This window comes from Camelina sativa, chromosome 2 (genome assembly GCF_000633955.1).
Source record: "Camelina sativa cultivar DH55 chromosome 2, Cs, whole genome shotgun sequence".
Taxonomy (NCBI): Eukaryota; Viridiplantae; Streptophyta; class Magnoliopsida; order Brassicales; family Brassicaceae; genus Camelina; species Camelina sativa.
In genome coordinates, this window is record NC_025686.1 from 10,096,557 (window position 1) to 10,115,995 (window position 19,439).

The 19,439-nt window shown below is 39.1% G+C and overlaps 2 protein-coding genes across 3 annotated transcripts; one reads left to right on the top strand and one right to left on the bottom strand.

Moving 5' to 3' along the window:
* LOC104721486 (methyltransferase-like protein 1) lies at window positions 6,770–11,257 on the top strand. Its single transcript, XM_010439478.1, is given in 7 exon segments — window positions 6,770–8,077; window positions 8,079–9,141; window positions 9,405–9,488; window positions 9,572–9,676; window positions 9,763–9,871; window positions 10,309–10,460; window positions 10,597–11,257. Coding segments are annotated over 7 exon segments (2,946 nt in total). The 5' UTR covers window positions 6,770–7,061; the 3' UTR covers window positions 11,014–11,257.
* LOC104721476 lies at window positions 11,228–13,169 on the bottom strand. 2 transcript variants are annotated; one of them, XM_010439466.2, is made up of 6 exons: window positions 12,876–13,166; window positions 12,718–12,794; window positions 12,241–12,391; window positions 12,043–12,147; window positions 11,564–11,770; window positions 11,228–11,484 (listed from the first exon to the last, which is right to left on the bottom strand). In XM_010439466.2, exons 1-6 carry the CDS (start codon window positions 12,978–12,980, stop codon window positions 11,377–11,379), a joined length of 753 nt encoding a protein of 250 aa, XP_010437768.1. In that variant the 5' UTR covers window positions 12,981–13,166; the 3' UTR covers window positions 11,228–11,376. The 2 variants fall into 2 exon arrangements, with proteins under 2 accessions (XP_010437768.1, XP_019090176.1); XM_019234631.1 differs by having other exon boundaries at window positions 11,385–11,474; window positions 12,876–13,169.

Here is a 19,439-nt window from a genome sequence, read left to right on the forward strand (position 1 = left end):
TAGGTACAGAGCCGGTTCTTTATGCTAGGGCTACGGTCGGTGTCACAGTTGTACAGGAGGAAGCTGTTGAGAGGCAGGAGGGGTTTGTACTTGGTGTTTCTAATGCTGATATGGTAGCGTAGGCTGCTTCGTTTGCTCTTGGTGCTGAGGTTCTGATGCAAGAGGGTTTGGTTGAGGATATTTCACCTGTGGATGGTCCCGTTAATGGTGATTTGGGGTTACAAGGTACTGCTGTTGTTGACACGGACCCCATGGTGGAATGAGAGACTGCTGGGGAGCCTTTTGACATGGAGGAAGATGATCTGTTGGCTGAAGAAGGGGATGACAAAGATCAGGTGGAGTCGGATGTTGCAGGGGATGTGTTAGTTGGACCGACTGGCGGTGACATACAGGCTGCTCACGGGGAGAAGGGGAAAAAGGGCAAAGGGCATTTGGTTCTTCGGGGGGTCAGCACAAAGAAGCGGAACGCTAGTCTACTTTTATCACCAAGACGATGACCTCCTCCATCTGTTTCGACTCTTGGGGACAACGATCCTACTCTTAAGGCACAGGAAGGGGCTAAGGGAGGTCACGGTGGGCCAAAACCACCAAAACCAATGGTTTTCAAATGAATATTATGAGTTGGAATTGTCAGGGTCTCGAAAATAAGGCCACAATCGGAAATCTTCGGGATTTATGGCATAAGCATAGGCCAGAATTTTTATTTCTTATGGAAACAAAGCAATCTTTTTCTTTTTTGGAATAATTTGTAGGCCATTTTGGCGATAAAAATTTAAAAACAGTGGAGCCTATTGGTTGTAGTGGAGGGTTGAATCTCTTTTATAATAAAGAAGTTTTTGATTTGTCAATTTTATTTGAGTCCAACCATTTAATTGATGTTGAAGCTGTCTATAATGGTCGTGTAATTCATCTAACCTTTATTTATAGGGATCATGTCCCTAAAAATCAGGAGTTAGTTTGGGAACGAGTGTTAAGAATTAGTTCTGCTCGGTCGACTCCTTGGTTTATCATTGGGGATCTCAATGAATTAACAGGGAATCATGAGAAGTGAGGGGGTAAGCTTCATCATGCTTCTTCGTTTCTTTCTTTTAATGGGATGATTCGAGATTGTGGTTTTTTGGAATTTTCGTATCTTGGAGATGTTTGTCTTGGAGGGGTTGGCGTGATAAAAAACCAATCCGTTGCCGTTTGGATAGAGCTTTAGGTAACGAGGACTGGCATGATTTGTTTCCGGACACGGTTACAGAGTATTTACCAAGGATTGCTTCTGATCACACCCCGCTTATTGTAAATATAGGTGCCAAGAGATCGCGAGGAAGACAAACTTTTATGTTTGATCGTCGTTGGGTTGGTAAGGCGGGTCTGATGGAGACTATTTCGCAGGGTTGGAATGGGGAACAGAATGAGGGTCCGATATCTTTTGTGGACAAAATTGTGAATTGCCGACGAGCTATATCTCATTGGCGTAAAGAGAAAGTTCCGTTTGGACGAGATACTATTGAGGATCTCAAGCGCCAGTTGGCTGTGGCTCAAGCGGATGATGCGGTTTCATCGGGGGTCATTACTGATTTAACCACACGTCTGCGGGATGCTTATAATGATGAGGAAATTTATTGGTATCAGAAAAGCCGTAACCGATGGATGCGGGTGGGGGATAAAAACACAAAGTATTTTCAAGCTCAGACAAAGCAGCGACGGGCTCGAAATCGGATCACTGGCCTTTATGACAGGAATAATGTTTGGTCAACGAGGGATGACGATACCTACATGGTGGCGGTATCGTATTTTGAGGATTTGTTTACTTCTATTAACCCGTCTAATTTTGAGGATGCTTTACGCGAGGTGCAGATGGTAATAACGGATGAGGTAAATGAGAGTTTGACAGCTCCGGCAATGGAGGCGGAGGTGCGTAAGGCTTTATTTCTGATGTCCCCGGATAAGGCCCCTGGACCGGATGGAATGACAGCTTTGTTCTTCCAGAAGGCTTGGAGAGTGGTCAAGGAGGATCTTGTGGCTATGGTTAATCAATTCTTAGTAGAGGGTGTTTTTGATAAAAGTTTGAATAGGACGCACATCTGCTTGATCCCGAAGGTGGCCAAGCCAACCCGGATGGCGGAGATGCGGCCCATTAGTTTGTGTAATGTGGGATATAAGCTTATTTCGAAAATAATGTGTCAACAGTTTACCGGAGCTTATCTCGGAAACGCAATCAGCTTTTGTTCCAGGTCGTTTGATTTCGGATAATATCCTCAACGCCCAGGAGATGTTTCATGGTTTAAGAACAAATCCATCGTGTAAAGGGAAATTTATGGCAATCAAAACAGATATGAGCAAGGCGTATGATAGGGTGGAATGGAGTTTTATTGAGGCTTTGTTACGGAAGATGGGCTTTGGGGAGACATGGATTTCCAGAATTATGTTATGTGTTACTTCTGTTGTATATAAGGTCCTTTTAAATGGCCAACCCAATGGTAGGATTGTCCCCGAACGGGGTTTACGGGAAGGAGACCCGTTGTCTCCTTATTTGTTTATTTTGTGTACGGAGGTCTTAGTTGCAAATATTAAGCGGGCAGAACGGGATAAACAAATTACAGGGATTAAAGTAGTGAATAAGTGTCTGCCAATTATGCATTTGTTATTTGCAGATGATAGTCTTTTTTTCTGCAAAGTAGATAAGGCTCAATGTGGTGTTATTTTGGATATCTTAAAACAGTATGAGACTGTCTCGGGTCAGCAAATAAATTTTGCCAAATCTTCGATCCGATTTGGTCATAAGGTGGATGACGTTGTGCGGACAGAGATGCAGGGGGTGTTGGGGAACTCAAATTTGGGTGGGAGGGGTCATATCTAGGGTTACCGGAGAGTCTGGGAGGGTCAAAGACAAAGGTTTTCTCTTTCGTTCAGGACCGTCTTCAGGGACGCACGACGGGTTGGTCGGCGAAACTTCGCTCCAAAGGGGGAAAAGAGGTGATGATCAAGTCCGTCGCCACGACGGTCCCGACTTTTGTAATGTCGTGCATCCGGTTACCGAAAACAATAACGTCCAAACTCACGAGTGCAGTGGCGAATTTTTGGTGGAGTACTTCAGGACAGTCTCGGGGGATGCACTGTTTAGCTTGGGATAAATGTAACGACCCGGAACCTCGGTAGCGCTAGTACCGAGAGTTGCCGAAGAATCGGTGCCGAGAAATGCCGAGAAACGGTATCGAGAAAGACCGAGAATCAGCACCGAGAAAGACCGAGAGTCAGTATCGAGAGTTACCGAAAACTAGTGCCGAGAGATACCGATACTTAAGTATCAAGGAATACCGGTAGCCAGTACCGAGAGTTGCCGATACTTAGTATCGAGGTTTGCCGATAGTTTCCGATACTTGGTATCGAGGAATGCCGATAGAATGCGGAAGTCAGTGATGGTAGAATCCGATGATAGAACTCGATACGTTAAGGGGATTGGTATGGAAATGGAGAGTTTGAGACAACTGAAGTAGTGAACAGACGTTTGAACTGAAGAAATGGAATCCCAAGTTTACTGTGTTCAGGCTTGCAAGTTCCTGGATGAAAATGGGGATCTTCGGTTCGGAATATACAGGCCTGTAAGTTGCCGAATAAAGAGATGGGAGGTTTCGGTACTTAGTCTGAGAGACAGTCCGAGTAGAATAGGGTGAAAGTCCTAGTGAGAGTGATAGTGAAGTGATAGTGATAGTATAGTGATAGTGAAGTGATAGTGATAGTGAAGTAGACTATCCGGAAATGGTTGCATCGGTGATCGATGGACAGGGCCGATACGAGGATGGATCGATTGGACTATGGGCCGATGGATGGCCTAAAGGACTCGGTAATCTCGCGGAGATTTAAGCCGACTCACGGGTAAGGAAACCGAGAGAAATGGAAACTCGCGGTAAAAGGAAAGGTGATCGGATAAGGATAGATGCGAGAAACAAGGGAAGTCGGGGGCGGTGAGACTTATCGTTCTAAGGCAACTTAGGGCGATTTCGTCGACCCTATATAAGGGACAAAAACCCTTAGAATTTCTCTAGTTTCGCAAGAGAGAAAGAGAGAGTTCCATCGAAGCTTAAACCGAAAGATCCTACGTCTAAGTCGAGAGAGGAACGGTAAGTGTCCTTCCACCTTGATCCGTCGATGGTTATGGAATATATCTCGGATACTAATTGTATCGATCTGTCCGTGTAGAAGCGGGGATCAGATCCAAGCATAGGAACCGAGAGTTCAATACCTTAGGTCGATACCGAAGGTGAGTGCGTGACTGTGGCCGAGTTCCATGGTTGATTCTCTTGACCCGTGGTTTATTTAATCTCGTTGATTGCTTGTCTTGTTATGGTTATGTGTTCTATTGCAATATGAATGGTGGTTGGTCTAAACGATTTAGGCAACTATCCGATGGGAATTGTTTGACTTGCGTGACTTGATTGGAATATACCCTGTGTTAGATTGAGATCGTTGAACTGAGCCTAGTGAGACGGGATGACCGCTCCACTAAGTAAACTTTGTTTGCTTACGCCTCCTTTTAATGGACGCAGGAAGAGAAAGGTCCGATGATCAGGACTATAGTGGCTGACCAGCTCGTGTGACGAAGGCAAGGGAGGAAGGAGGATGGTGGCTTTGGGTAGATTTATTCATGGCGTTTGTTTTTATAAGTTTTTGTTATTTCCATGCATGGGACAAGTTGTTATTTAAGGATGAATCGAATCTCTTATTATTAATGAATTCGTATTTTTAAGTTATATCACCTGTTATACATATCCGCTGTTAAGTCTTGTTAAATAATTGAGTAGAATTCAGAGGCCCTAAGAACATTTTTATCGGTCAGTATGTCCGAGTGTGGATTTTTAGGGTCGGGGTCTTACAATAAGCTCTGTTGCAGCAAGCAGTTGGGGGGTTTGGGTTTTAGGAATGTTGATGCTTTTAATTCGGCATTGTTGGCAAAGCAACTGTGGCGGCTGATTGAGGCTCCGGATACACTGTTTGCATGGGTTTTCAAGGGCAGGTACTATCGCAATTCCAATCCTATGGAACCGATTCATTCTTATTCTCCATCTTATGGGTGGGGAAGCATTACTTCTGCTAGATCTTTGGTTAATAAAAGGCTTATTATATGGGTTGGTTCGGGGGAGTCCATTTCAATATGGACGGACCCTTGGGTACCGGCTCAATCCCCAAGACCAGCGTTCAGCAAGGCTCATTTAATTAATTGTCACACAAACACTTAGCGTACGGATAAGCTCAAGGAGTTTTTTACCCCGAAAGATGTTGATCTGATAGGAGCCATACCTTTAGGAAGTCGTCGCCTAGATGATTCCATGGGATGGCATTATACGAAATCAGGAAAGTATACAGTTAAATCTGGGTATGACACGGAATGTTTTGCTATATCACAGCTTACGATGGTCTCTCGAGCGGGTCTAGAGATAACTCCTCTGTTGCCGCCGTCTGGGGTGTTTCCTTGTACACCGAAAATTAAACATTTTATGTGGCAGGTCTTGACAGGATGTATTTCGGTTTCGGCAAATCTGCGGCGTCGCGGTATTGCGTGTGTTCAGCGTGTGTACGGTGTGGGGCTGAGGAGGAAACAATTAATCATGCTATTTTCCGATGCCCACCGGCTCGATAGGTGTGGGCTTTAGCTTAGGTTCATGTAGGTCCTAGTTCTTTCCCGACAGAGTCTGTGTACGCTAATGTAGACCATTTCTTAGGTTCTTCTAACCCGGGTTCTCAGATAGCCGCTTTCCCGTGGCTTATGTGGTATATTTGGAAAGCGCGAAATGCTCGTGTATTTGATGATGTGATGGATAATCCACTGGATGTAGTTCGGTTGGCGGAGGGTGAGGCGAATGTCTGTTACAGGCCCAGGTGGAGGTTGAGGATGAGGATCATCCCCATACTCCGCTTGTCCCTAATTCTAGACAAAGGGGGCCCACACGTTTCCTCCCTACCTCTTTTACAGGTTATCGGTGTTTCGTTGATGGCTCTTGGAAAGTGACAGATGCTCTTGCAGGTGCAGGTTGGGTTTGTTCTTCACCCTCAAGATTCGGGGTCAGTTATGGGAGCAACCAATTTCCTGCGACGTTTGTCTCCACTCCATGCTGAAGTAGAAGCTTTCATTTGGGCTATGCGATGCATGATCGGACATGACTACCGGGACGTAACTTTTTATACGGACTGTTCTGATTTGGTGAAGATGGTGTCTTCTCCTCATGACTGGCCGTCTTTCACACCCTACCTCGACGACATCAAGATAGATCAAGCGGAGTTTTCTTCTTTTTCTCTATCTCTAGTTCCCCGTAATGCAAATGTTACAGCGGATTCCCTGGCATACCAAGTGCGACTGTCACCGCAGTATGTCTTGTTTGTGAACTCTTTTCCTTCAAATTGGTTCTTTTGAACTGATTCTATTGTTGTAAAAAAAAAAAAAATCATATTTCATCTTTCAATATTAAATTGTGACTCAAATAACATAGTCAACATAAATCAACCGTTTATGTAATTATAAAGTCAAAAATATAAGTACTGAAACAATATTTTAAAAACTGAAAATTTGAACTTATACAATTTAATTATTTTCCCCCTAATTATTATGGTTTTGTGTTTTTTTTTTTTAATTCGAAATCCAGCCGATCTAACAAATTAATAATCATTTTTTTTCCGTAATTTTAGACACCACGTGGATCGGACTCTTGGACAATGTAAATGGGCTTGGCCCAATTCATTTGACTTTTGTGTATGTTGATCGTGTTCCTCGCAATTCGCCGTGTTCTTTTCTCTTCTTCGCTCCCTCAAACTCAGTCTTCTTCCCGACACAACATACTCCGATCTTCTGCGCTTAATTCCATATCTGAACTCAAAATTCAAATCAGTAATCTTGAAACGGCTTAGATTCGAAAAATCTTAACTCTGGAGGTGATGTTTTAAGTAAGGATACTCAGTTTATGGAGACCGAACCGTCGCGTCGAATGTGGAATTAATCGTGGGTGTTGTTGAAACCCTAATTTCGTGGGTTTAGGGTTTTGTAGCACAGTTTTTTTCGCAGCGCAGACTAAAATCAAATGAAGAAGAAACAAGAAGAGAGTTCGTTGGAGAAGCTAAGCACTTGGTATCAAGATGGAGAGCAAGAAGGTGGGGAGAGAAGTGAGAAGAGAAGGTTGAGTCTTAAAGCATCGGACTTTGAGAGTTCTCGAAGCGGTGGGAGTAAAAGCAAAGAAGATAACAAGTCTCTGGTTGATGCAGAGCATCAAGATCGTGATTCCAAGGGTTCTGATAAGAGAGAGAGAGACGGGAGAGAACGAACTCATGGGTCTTCTTCTGATTCGAGTAAGAGGAAGAGATGGGATGAAGCTGCTGTTCCTGTTATTGATGGTGATTATAAAAGTGGTAAGCTTTCTGATTCTAGACATGATAGTAGTGGTGGAGAGAAAGGTTCTGTTAGTAATGAACATGGTGAGGGTAGGAGTCATTCCAAGTCTGATAGGAGTTTGAAAGCTAGTAGTAGAGAGGATAAGAGTAAGAGTCGAGGTGTGAAAGATGATGATAGGAGTAGTCCTCTTAAGAAAACGAGTGGTAAGGATGGTTCTGAGACAGTGAGAGAAGTGGGTCGATCTAACAGGTCGAAGACACCAGACAGAAGTGGAAAGCGTCAACAAGAATCTGAACATTCGGATGCAGACTACGAAAAAGAGAAATATGGTCGGAAAGATGAGAGATCCAGAGGTAGGGATGACGGCTGGTCTGATAGGGATAGGGATCAAGAAGGCTCAAAGGATAATTGGAAGAGAAGACATTCTAGTAGTAGTGATAAAGATCAGAAAGATGGGGACTTGCTTTATGATCGTGGCAGGGAACGGGAGTTCCCAAGGCAAGGACGTGAAAGGAGTGAAGGCGAGAGGTCTCATGGTCGTTTGGGTGGCAGGAAAGATGGAAACAGGGGTGAGGCAGTTAAAGCTTTGTCAAGTGGTGGCGTTTCAAATGAGAATTATGATGTAATTGAGATACAAACCAAGCCACTTGATTATGTCAGAGCAGAATCAGGTCCCAACTTTGCTCGTACGACTGAATCCGGTCAGCAGNAGGCCTACGAATAATGATGAAGAGTGGGTTTACAACCAGGAAGGTAGTAGACAGAGAAGTGAGACTTTTGGGTTTGGAACTTATGGGGAGGATTCGAGAGATGAAGCTGGTGAAGCCAGTTCTGATTACTCAGGGGCTAAAGCAAGAAACCAGAGAGGTGCAACTCCTGGTCGAACTCATTCTATGCAAACCCCTAATAGAGGTCCGCAGGCTCCACAAGGCATGAGAGGGAACAGACCCGTAAGGGGTGGGAAAGGAAGACCTGCTGGTGGCAGAGAGAACCAACAAGGTGCGATTACAATGCCTATCATGGCGTCACCATTTGCGAACCTTGGAATGCCACCACCCAGCCCTATTCATTCTCTTACTCCTGGTATGTCGCCAATTCCAGGCGGTCCTGTTGTTACCCCTGTCTTCATGCCTCCATTTGCCTCAACTCTTGTCTGGCCTGGGGCCCGAGGAGTTGATGGCAGTATGTTACCTGTTCCTCCTGTTCTCTCGCCTCTTCCTCCTGGACCATCAGGCCCAAGATTTCCTTCAATTGGCACTCCACCAAACCCGAATATGTTCTTTAATCCACCAGGTTCTGACAGAGGAGGGCCACCTAACTTCTCTGGACCTGCATTCAATGTTTCTGGACAAATGGGACGTGGAATGCCATCTGATAAAAATTCAGGGGGTTGGGTTCCTCCTCGAGGTGGTGGACCTCCTGGTAAAGCTCCTTCTAGGGGAGAGCAAAATGACTATTCCCAGAACTTTGTGGATACTGGAATGCGGCCCCAGAATTTCATCCGAGAGCTGGAGCTTACCAATGTGGAAGACTACCCCAAGCTGAGAGAGCTTATACAGAAGAAGGATGAGATTGTATCTAACTCAGCTTCGGCACCAATGTATTTAAAAGGCGACTTGCATGAAGTTGAGTTATCTCCCGAGTTATTTGGAACTAAGTTTGATGTTATTCTTGTTGACCCACCATGGGAGGAATATGTCCATAGAGCTCCTGGTGTTTCTGATAGTATGGAGTATTGGACATTTGAAGACATTATCAATCTCAAGATTGAGGTGACTATTCTTTAGGCCCTTCAATTGCTCATAGGATTTTAGGGTACACACATTCTCCTGGGATATATTTTGTGTACTACGCTTTGCTTAGCACTAGATCTACTAGTGCAGATATCATTTTTCATCTTAAGTAATAGGTGGAGGAAATAGTGATATTGAACATATAGTATTTTGACTTCTGTGTAGATTTTAGGGGTAAGGTTGGTTGCCATCTTTGCTATTGTGGTTTATAACAGAAGCAAAAAATTTCCATGTATCTGTAGGCGATAGCTGATACTCCCTCCTTTATTTTTCTCTGGGTTGGTGATGGTGTTGGGCTTGAGCAAGGGCGCCAATGCCTAAAAAAGGTACAGGATTTAAACAATTTCCCATTTCATTTATTGTTTTGGGTTTCACTTCATCTATATTTATTTTATTTTGTGTGTTACAGTGGGGTTTCAGAAGGTGTGAAGATATTTGCTGGGTGAAGACGAACAAAAGTAATGCAGCACCAACTTTGCGACATGATTCTCGTACTGTGTTTCAGCGTTCCAAGGTTCAGTATGGTCTGCTATTACCTTCTCGTATGATTTCTGTGTTGCATATCTTTGCTTAATACGTTTTATTGTTTTCTCTGTATAGGAGCACTGCTTGATGGGGATAAAGGGTACTGTTCGGCGTAGCACTGATGGACATATAATCCACGCTAACATTGACACTGACGTAATTATTGCTGAAGAGCCTCCTTATGGTTAGTAAAATGTATTTTGCTTGTCATATCTTGTTCCGTCTCTCTGTTCTGCTTCCAGCTTACCCCCGCGTTAAAGGTGAATATGATAAGAAATCATCAATTATGCTACATCACCAGTTAGATGTGTATAAATAGGATCGTTGCTTCATGTGATTAAGGTGTCGAGTGTTTTGGTACTGGTTTGGGCCGATTGTTGGGAGGGAAACGTTGCGTTCTCACAAAAGCAAAACCCTTAATTTCCTTTGGCTGTCGGATATGGTATATGTGATTAGTTTGCTGGATTAGTCTTGGATTCTCTATAGTTTGAGCTTGTTCACTGAGAAAGATATACGATTCTGTGGTTGATTGTAACAGGGCCATATTATGCAGTTGTAGCCGTACTATTTATTGGAAGTAAGTGTTACTTAATTACATCTCTTTACGCTGCAAATCTGTAGGTTCCACTCAGAAGCCAGAAGATATGTATAGGATAATAGAGCATTTTGCACTTGGTCGCCGGAGGCTTGAGCTTTTTGGTGAAGACCACAATATTCGAGCTGGCTGGCTTACTGTTGGAAAAGGCCTTTCTTCCTCAAACTTTGAATCACAGGTAAAATCTCATACACTCTGCAAACATCTATCTCTACCTCCTCCTGTATTTACATGAGCTTTAGAACTATGCAACGAACTTCTTTGACAGCATGGGTAAGATGTGTTTGACCTGTTTTGGATATTGTGTGCTTTAGGCTTTTGTGAGGAACTTTGCGGACAAGGAGGGTAAAGTGTGGCAAGGAGGAGGAGGAAGGAATCCGCCTCCAGATGCACCACATCTCGTTGTGACTACTCCTGATATAGAATCGCTGCGGCCCAAATCACCAATGAAGAATCAGCAACAACAATCATATCCAACGTCTCTAGCCTCTGCAAATTCCTCAAACAGAAGGACCACAGGAAACTCACCACAGGCAAATCCTAATGTTGTTATCTTACATCAAGAGGCTTCTGGTTCTAACTTCTCTGTTCCGACTACCCCACATTGGGTAGCACCAGCGGCACCAGCCTCTGCAGGTCCTCCTCCAATGGACAGCTTTAGAGTGCCTGAAGGTGGCAACAACACAAGACCACCGGACGACAAGAAGTTTGACATGTACGGCTTTAACTGAGCCCTGCACAAATTGCAGAGTTTCTAAAATTGTTTTTTGTTCGATGGATTTTTTTCCACCACCTTTGCATTGAGAAACTCTGTTTACTTAACGGTTTTGGTTCTCTGTTTGTAATTCTTTTCATTTTTTTTACCTTCGTAGAGCCACCAATACTTTATATTCATTTCATTTTAAGCTTTTACCTAATACTCCCAATTTGCTTCATACAAAGTGATGTATCCAATTCAAATCGCGTTAACTCTTTATATTCACAATTTACAAAGTCTTATTTGGTAAATGATTTCATTGGTATAACAGTATGTGCAAACCATCGAGTGTTAGAAGCAGCCATGGTTTCTCAAGGAACCTCCAAGAGACCAGAATCTAAGATTCACTCACTCCACATTCCAACAGAAATCTCTTGTATTCGAGCTCGACTCTGCTATACGCTTCATTCATTTCATCCGTAGCTTCCTGATTCGCTGAAGCGACCTGCATGCAGTTAGCTTCTTTAACAACTGGAGCATAATCTGTAAACGTATATTATGCAGAACTTAAGTATGTAACTGACACTGTCTTCTGGTGACGAATCATGTTCATCAGAAGCAAGTGGCTCGTTCCTATCACTCAATGCAGTTCTCCACCTTGTTCCTTTGGAGCCAGGGTGATGACCTTTTGATGTTTTTCTGGGGATTATTGAGTGTATCGTCCCAATTATGCATACGATGCACAATCCAAGGACAGGAAGCAGAGAAGTGAACAAAACACCTGAGTTTAACTGAAGAGAGACATGATTACAGGCTGGAAAAAAACACACTAAGAGTATACAATTCTAAGTTGCATCAAGATTCAAACAAACATCTAATGCAAGAGTTTAGGCTAACACCACCAAAGCATTGCTGAACACATAGATCCAAACACAGTAAGAAAACTCAATATACTATCCAAGAAGACAAAAAAAAACATGAATTTCAAAGCAAACTCAAAATCCTTAGCACTCCTAATGGCTAGAAAGGTGGGGATAGTGGGCTAGTAGGGATATGTTCTTACATGTCCCAATTTGTGTCGGTGTTGTCCTGAAAGATTCTCTGCAGTGCTAACAGTCTCACTATATTTCTCTTGCCGACGTAAATCAGGTAACTCCTCAGTTGTGTTCTGTCAGTACTCATCAATTAACCAAAGACTAATATAAGTCAGGATCTCCCCAATTCAGATAGATACTATTTAAGGACACCTTCAGTGATATACCATCTTAGAGTCATCTATAACAGAAGAAGGAACAACAGCGTCATGCTCCTCTTCAAAATTTGTGTCATCAAGTCTACTAATTGTCTGAGTTTCTTCAGAATTTTCAACCGATACTCCATATTGCTTCAGAATACGTCTCAAAGACTCGCTTCTGCAACATCAGAGAGACTAATTCTATGAAACATTGCCAAAACTAAAGTAACTTTGATTGTTCTCATTAAATTAAAACAGGTAAATTACGAAATAAGTGTAGGGTTCTATCACACTTATCTAAAGAGAAAACTGCTGATGAAGCTGAAACCATCATTTTTTCAAAGCAACCACCACTAAATAAAGAACTCAATCACCAGAACCACACAATTCTTATCATAACTAGCTTAATCCTAAACTCCACAACACAATTCTAATGAGAGATGAAGTTCATAAACATTTTCACTAACAACAATTACACACACAGAGAGAGAACAAAGTCATCACCTTTTAGCAGAACGAGCCAGTTCGTGTTTAGTCCTCAGTTCCTTCTCTGACATCTGTTGAACACGAAACCTCCATCTCTACAAATACAAAACAACCACATAAACAATACTTCACTAAAAACTCAAAAAAAAAAAGGAATCTTTGCTTGTAACCCTAACCTCTGAAACTCGTCTAAACCGTTTACTTCTGAAACCAATCAAGGAGGAGCCGAAGACGACCTCATTGATTAACAAAGCAGCAGCCCCAAGGTGTAAACTTGCCATGTACCCAGATGTTTATAAGACGAAATGCGGAAGATTTAGAGGACCATGTTCCACACCACTTAGAAGTTAGAAGACATTGTCTTCTTCTACTACTATAAAGCTTCGTCTTCATCTGAAAAGCAGAACACATGGTCCCCAATTGGCCAATTATCGTTTAAATCGCTCAAAGACTCATAGAAAGATACCAAAGGGTCCTCAGTTTTCTGATAAGGACGTTTCCTTTTGGAATATCTCTGAGTGAGAAAAGTAAAGGGTTGCTTTGTAAGGAATTAAAACTTTTGGGTCTGTATGTAATTTATAAATAGTGTAAGGGTGTAATAATAAATTCTATACCGAGTAATGAGAGGTGCTTCCAATAGCAAAAAAGAAGAAGCAATCATTCAGATTTTTCAGATTGTGACATCTTACCTTTTTTTCTTACCGCAATAAATCACGCGCGAAAGTCTCCAACGTCCACGCGCCTATTCCACTTCCTCATATCCACGCGCTTCATTTTTTCTAATTCAGATTATATTACTTTCAATATGTTAATGCCAATTTGAGTTGCGTGTAGGAGAAGTTATTTTCACTTGCTTATAAAAAAACTCTGAAGCAATCCAATTTTTACAAGGAAAAATACCTCTTGTTTATGTTGTATTTGGTGATATTGCAATTGCAGAAGGTTTTAATGGTTGTTATTACTATAATGGTCGTGGCATGTGTTGGGATACAATCCAAGTCCCACATCTGAAGTTTGAAAGGATTATCATTAATATATAAAGGATTAGGGTCAATCTATTAATTGCCAATTGGTTTTTAGTTAGAAGCCCAAGATAAGCCCAAATTTAACATGGTATCAGAGCCCAAGGTTAAAATTCTGGTGGACCTAGAAAAGTGGATACAGACATGCCTCTTGTTAACCCGAGTAATGGGGCCCAAGAAGGGGTTTATTGTCGGTCCAAGTAGGATCGGTTCGAGATGGAGTTATCATCTCGAGGAGGCGTGTTAATATCCCACATGTGGTCCTTGGTTTGAAGGGGAGATTGTTGGGATACAATCCAAGTCCCACATCTGAAGTTTGAAAAGATTATCATTAATATATAAAGGGTTAGGGTCAATCTACTAATTGCCAATTGGTTTTTAGTTAGAAGCCCAAGATAAGCCCAAATTTAACAGCATGATGACAAAGTTTTGTGATTTAATTAGTAGCGTTCTATCTATCTTTCATAGCGTAAAGCTTCCGTGGCTTTCTTCATTTTCTCAGTCTGAATTATAAGAGATGTTTAGTTTTAATTTATTTTGTATGCTTAGCTACCAGAGTCTCCAAACTTCAACGTAAAGCTATAACGCTTGATGCTAAACTCGGTAGAAACAACCAATTTTACCTGATCAACATCGAATCTGTTGGAAGAACAATGGTAATCCAGGTGATGGAGATGTTTTGACAGATGTAAGACAGCGAGATGATAATTAACCCGACGACTACGAGCTGGTGTCATCGAGATAATTTAGTGTCAATGTCCTCCATATCATACAAGTGCCTCGGGTGAGATCATCTATATCGCAGCCCTGAAAACGCTGAACATCTAGAGGAACCGCATGGTATATGTGATCCATATAGTAACCTTCAAGCACAAGAGTTGGTCCAAATTCTGCCTCATCCAGGATGGTCGGTCCACGGCTATCCCGATAAGCGAGGAGATGATTGGATAGGGGATCCAATGACTTGGGAGCACGATGTTGGAGTTCTCTGATCAAGTCGTCTTTACTTCTACCAGGTAAGTAAAGATATTTGATTAATACTTCATTTCTCATTGGAACTTGGCTTGAAACTAATTAGGCTTTGTGGACAGGACCCGGGAACCAAATCAGTAAAGCGAGTGTGGACATCGATCAGTGTTGGTACAGAAATATATGTTAGCAATAGACAAGAAGAGTGACTTTGATGTTTTTGTTCCAAAACAAACAATCCTCGTGATGTTGTTGTAGCAACACTAGTCGCTTTTGCTTTCTGTTTTTTTTTTTATTCTCACTAATATGTATTTATTTTTCTGTCAATAAAATTCACAAGCGAAAGCTCATATGCCTCGATTACACATGATGTCTTCTTTTTGTTTAATTTTGTGAACCTGATACACAAAAATATATGAAAAGGAATCATTTTCTTTTTAGTTTTTGTTTGGAAAGAAAATGTATTTGGTCTATGTATTATTGGGTTTCTAAGTTTAGGCCCGACCGGTGGTGTTAACTTTATGAAAACGTGTTTCCAGAATCGTCCCTAGCACAACTTCAACATCTTTCTAACTCGTCATTAATACAGCCAAGTTGTCTGAGATTAATACAAGAAAAGCAATATTTTTTTTAATGATCGATTATAGAAACAAAGATGTAAATTCAACTTTAACTAAAATCACTTTTTTTTTGGTCTTATGACTATTTGAAGCCGTGGAAGTTGACCAAAACAACTGCAAATTAATGCCTTGGAAAGTTACTGAGGCAACATATTATCTAATTTAATTAGGAGTTCATAAAATAACTAAACCTTTTGGCACAAATCAAACTTTTAATTTACTAAAATTTCTCACCCATCCTAAAGTTACTTGATTTTCAAATCTTTTTTTTTTTGTCATAGCTAAACAACAATCATTTTTAACTGCCGATTTTATAGTTATAACACAGAGTAACAGCATATGTTGATCGGCTAATAATAAGTTGTGATGGCCGTCCGTAGTTTCTTTCTTTTCTTTTTTTGGTTAGAAAAAACTTCTTAATCCTTTGTTTGTTTTTATGTGAAATTTATTTAAGAAAAGAAACGAACGACAAATTAAAGATCCATGAAGATTAAGAAAATAACTGAAAATTCCAAATATCTAGTATTTTTTTTTTGTTGCTAAACGATTAAAAATGTTTAAGGCCTGGCCATATAAAATTTGTGGATTGAATCTATTTATCTTTTTTGTTTTTTGGTCAAAAGAATCTATCTATCTATATAGCCTAAAATTTGATTATCAAAAGATCTAAAAGATTGCTGATTTTTTGTATACATAAAAACCTTTTAAATTAACGTTTAGGCTGTCGTGGAAGAGCCATTTGACTTCCTAAACAACGTATTCTAAAACATTTGTTTAACAACAATTTTGAGTGGCTTAAATTGGTAACTTGTTAGTAATATATAAAAATGGGTTTTGAGTTTTAGAGTTTCGTGTGATTAACGAAGGAAATAATCAAAACAAAAAAAAAATTACTTAAGAAAGAGTCAAAAGAGAAGATGGAAGCTAGCTAGGGCAAATAAATGAGGAGATGTACCAAGAACGTCAACATCTTCTCTCTCTTCCCTATCTCTCTTTCTTCTGCAATAATACAATTTGCGTGTCACTTTCGAGCCCTAAATTAAGCTCTGCAAATTCACCTTTCTCTTTAATTTTCCACCAAAGGAATCTTAAAATCATAAATATTGCGTGTCATTATAAAAATTCGATATGATTTTAAAACATACATGATACATATGTATTAATCTCAAAATGTAGATACAAAACATATACAGATATTTCAACTTTTCAACTTTTGTTTGGTATGTTTCTCACTTTCTTGAAAGAATGAAACATACTTACGTATATTTACGTGTAAGTTATGTATGTGTTAAAAAAATTGAAAAGTTAAATGTTAGGTTACTAATATAAATCACACATGTTTAAAATAAACATTAATAACCAATGAGTGGTGGAACACAGTGATATATTTTGAGTGGTGCAAAAAATTCTTTTGGATTTATATATGATAGGGTTTGTCATCCAGATATTTTACGATTAATTTACATATTTTTACTATATAATCTTCGTTGGTCACTATCGACGCTTTAATTAGAAAACTAAAACTTCTAAAATTAATTGATTAGTGGTTCGGTCATGGATTCTTCCGGTTACAAAAAAAAAATAATGTCTGAAACATTGTCCTCATATGGATGAAAATGAAATTGTAGTGAGAAAATTAAGTAATGTTTTTTTTCAACATTTTCCTTATTTTTTTTAACCATTTTAGAGATTATTACAATCATCAAAACTGAAAATAATGACAAAGATAATAATAAAATATTATGGTAAAAAGTTTTATGGTAAAGAAATAAATATCATATATAAGCAAGAAGCTATTTATATTTACAACTGCTCTCGATCGTTTAATAGTTTTCTTAAATAATGTTATTTTTTAAGTTATAATACTTTTGGTCATGAGCTAATTCAATCAATATTTGTGAGATAATACGCTTGTTTTTGGCGTTTTCTTTGTAATTAGGGATTCAGAAAATCATGATATTGATTTAAATTCCAATTTTTCAGACTTTGATAAGCTACCCACTGATACCCCAAGAATTTAAATTATTAAAAAATGTAATTGCCATTATTTTTACCATGAAACGAAACCTTTTTACGTCATACCCAGTAATGAAAATATTAGAAAGATACATAAATCGTATCTTCTGAAATCCCAAATCTTGGTCCTGCCTTGAACTTGATCAAAATATGAAATGATGACGCATGTAGCTTAGCTAGAGTCTCAATTTCTCTCAAAATTAGAAATGAAACAATGAAAAATTAACACTNATGAAACATACTTACGTATATTTACGTGTAAGTTATGTATGTGTTAAAAAAATTGAAAAGTTAAATGTTAGGTTACTAATATAAATCACACATGTTTAAAATAAACATTAATAACCAATGAGTGGTGGAACACAGTGATATATTTTGAGTGGTGCAAAAAATTCTTTTGGATTTATATATGATAGGGTTTGTCATCCAGATATTTTACGATTAATTTACATATTTTTACTATATAATCTTCGTTGGTCACTATCGACGCTTTAATTAGAAAACTAAAACTTCTAAAATTAATTGATTAGTGGTTCGGTCATGGATTCTTCCGGTTACAAAAAAAAAATAATGTCTGAAACATTGTCCTCATATGGATGAAAATGAAATTGTAGTGAGAAAATTAAGTAATGTTTTTTTTCAACATTTTCCTTATTTTTTTTAACCATTTTAGAGATTATTACAATCATCAAAACTGAAAATAATGACAAAGATAATAATAAAATATTATGGTAAAAAGTTTTATGGTAAAGAAATAAATATCATATATAAGCAAGAAGCTATTTATATTTACAACTGCTCTCGATCGTTTAATAGTTTTCTTAAATAATGTTATTTTTTAAGTTATAATACTTTTGGTCATGAGCTAATTCAATCAATATTTGTGAGATAATACGCTTGTTTTTGGCGTTTTCTTTGTAATTAGGGATTCAGAAAATCATGATATTGATTTAAATTCCAATTTTTCAGACTTTGATAAGCTACCCACTGATACCCCAAGAATTTAAATTATTAAAAAATGTAATTGCCATTATTTTTACCATGAAACGAAACCTTTTTACGTCATACCCAGTAATGAAAATATTAGAAAGATACATAAATCGTATCTTCTGAAATCCCAAATCTTGGTCCTGCCTTGAACTTGATCAAAATATGAAATGATGACGCATGTAGCTTAGCTAGAGTCTCAATTTCTCTCAAAATTAGAAATGAAACAATGAAAAATTAACACTTCAGATTTTTAGGAATTTTTAGTTTATAATACTTTATATATGAGATTTTAGCTTAAATGAAAGGTTAAAATAACTTTTTTTCTTTCTCATTAATTACTTTTTCTTTCACATAGCCAAAACTTGAGATTCCTAAGCCATACACATTTTTTTTTTTTTTTAACTATGTAACAATCGCATTGGCAACCGCAACCACAGCAATCACATTCTCTCTTTGGGACATTGGAAGGTGAGCAAAGAAAGAAACGTCTACAAATAGACATATTGAGTGGGAAGCTTAGGGTTTTTGAAGAGAAAAGAATTTGGGTTTGTTTTTGGGATTCTCAAAAAAAAAAACTCTTTGAACTTTTTTTTTTCCTTTTGTTTTGTTTTCTTTATAAAGGAGAAAGAGAGAGAAAGAGAGAGTTTCCGAAAGCTAATTGAGTTGGGTGAAGCAATTCTCAGGTCTGTCTGTCATGTCTTTACTTCTTCTTCTCATAAAGGAAAACACTTCTTGATCTCATCAAGTTCCCATCTTTGTACACATCTCTTCGTTCAAAAACTCTACATTTATATCTCTCTATATATGCAGATTCCAATCTCATAATAATTCTTAACTCGTCATGGGTTTTTTTCCTTCATAAAACTTAATTTTCACAATTATGAAATATTTTCCTTTTTTTTTTAATACTTTCTTCTGTTTGATGCTCTTTCCCCATGAAAGAAATAGAGAGAGAAAGAAAGATCACAAGGGTTTAAGAATTAGGTTATGTTTATTTATTTTTAAGTTTCTCGCATGTAGATCTCTGCTAGATTCTCTTTCCTTTCTTGTCAGCTAAAGTGGAGTTCTTTGGTCTGAAAATCGTCCAAATCTGTTTGTGTTTCTACATCCCTCTTCTCGAAAC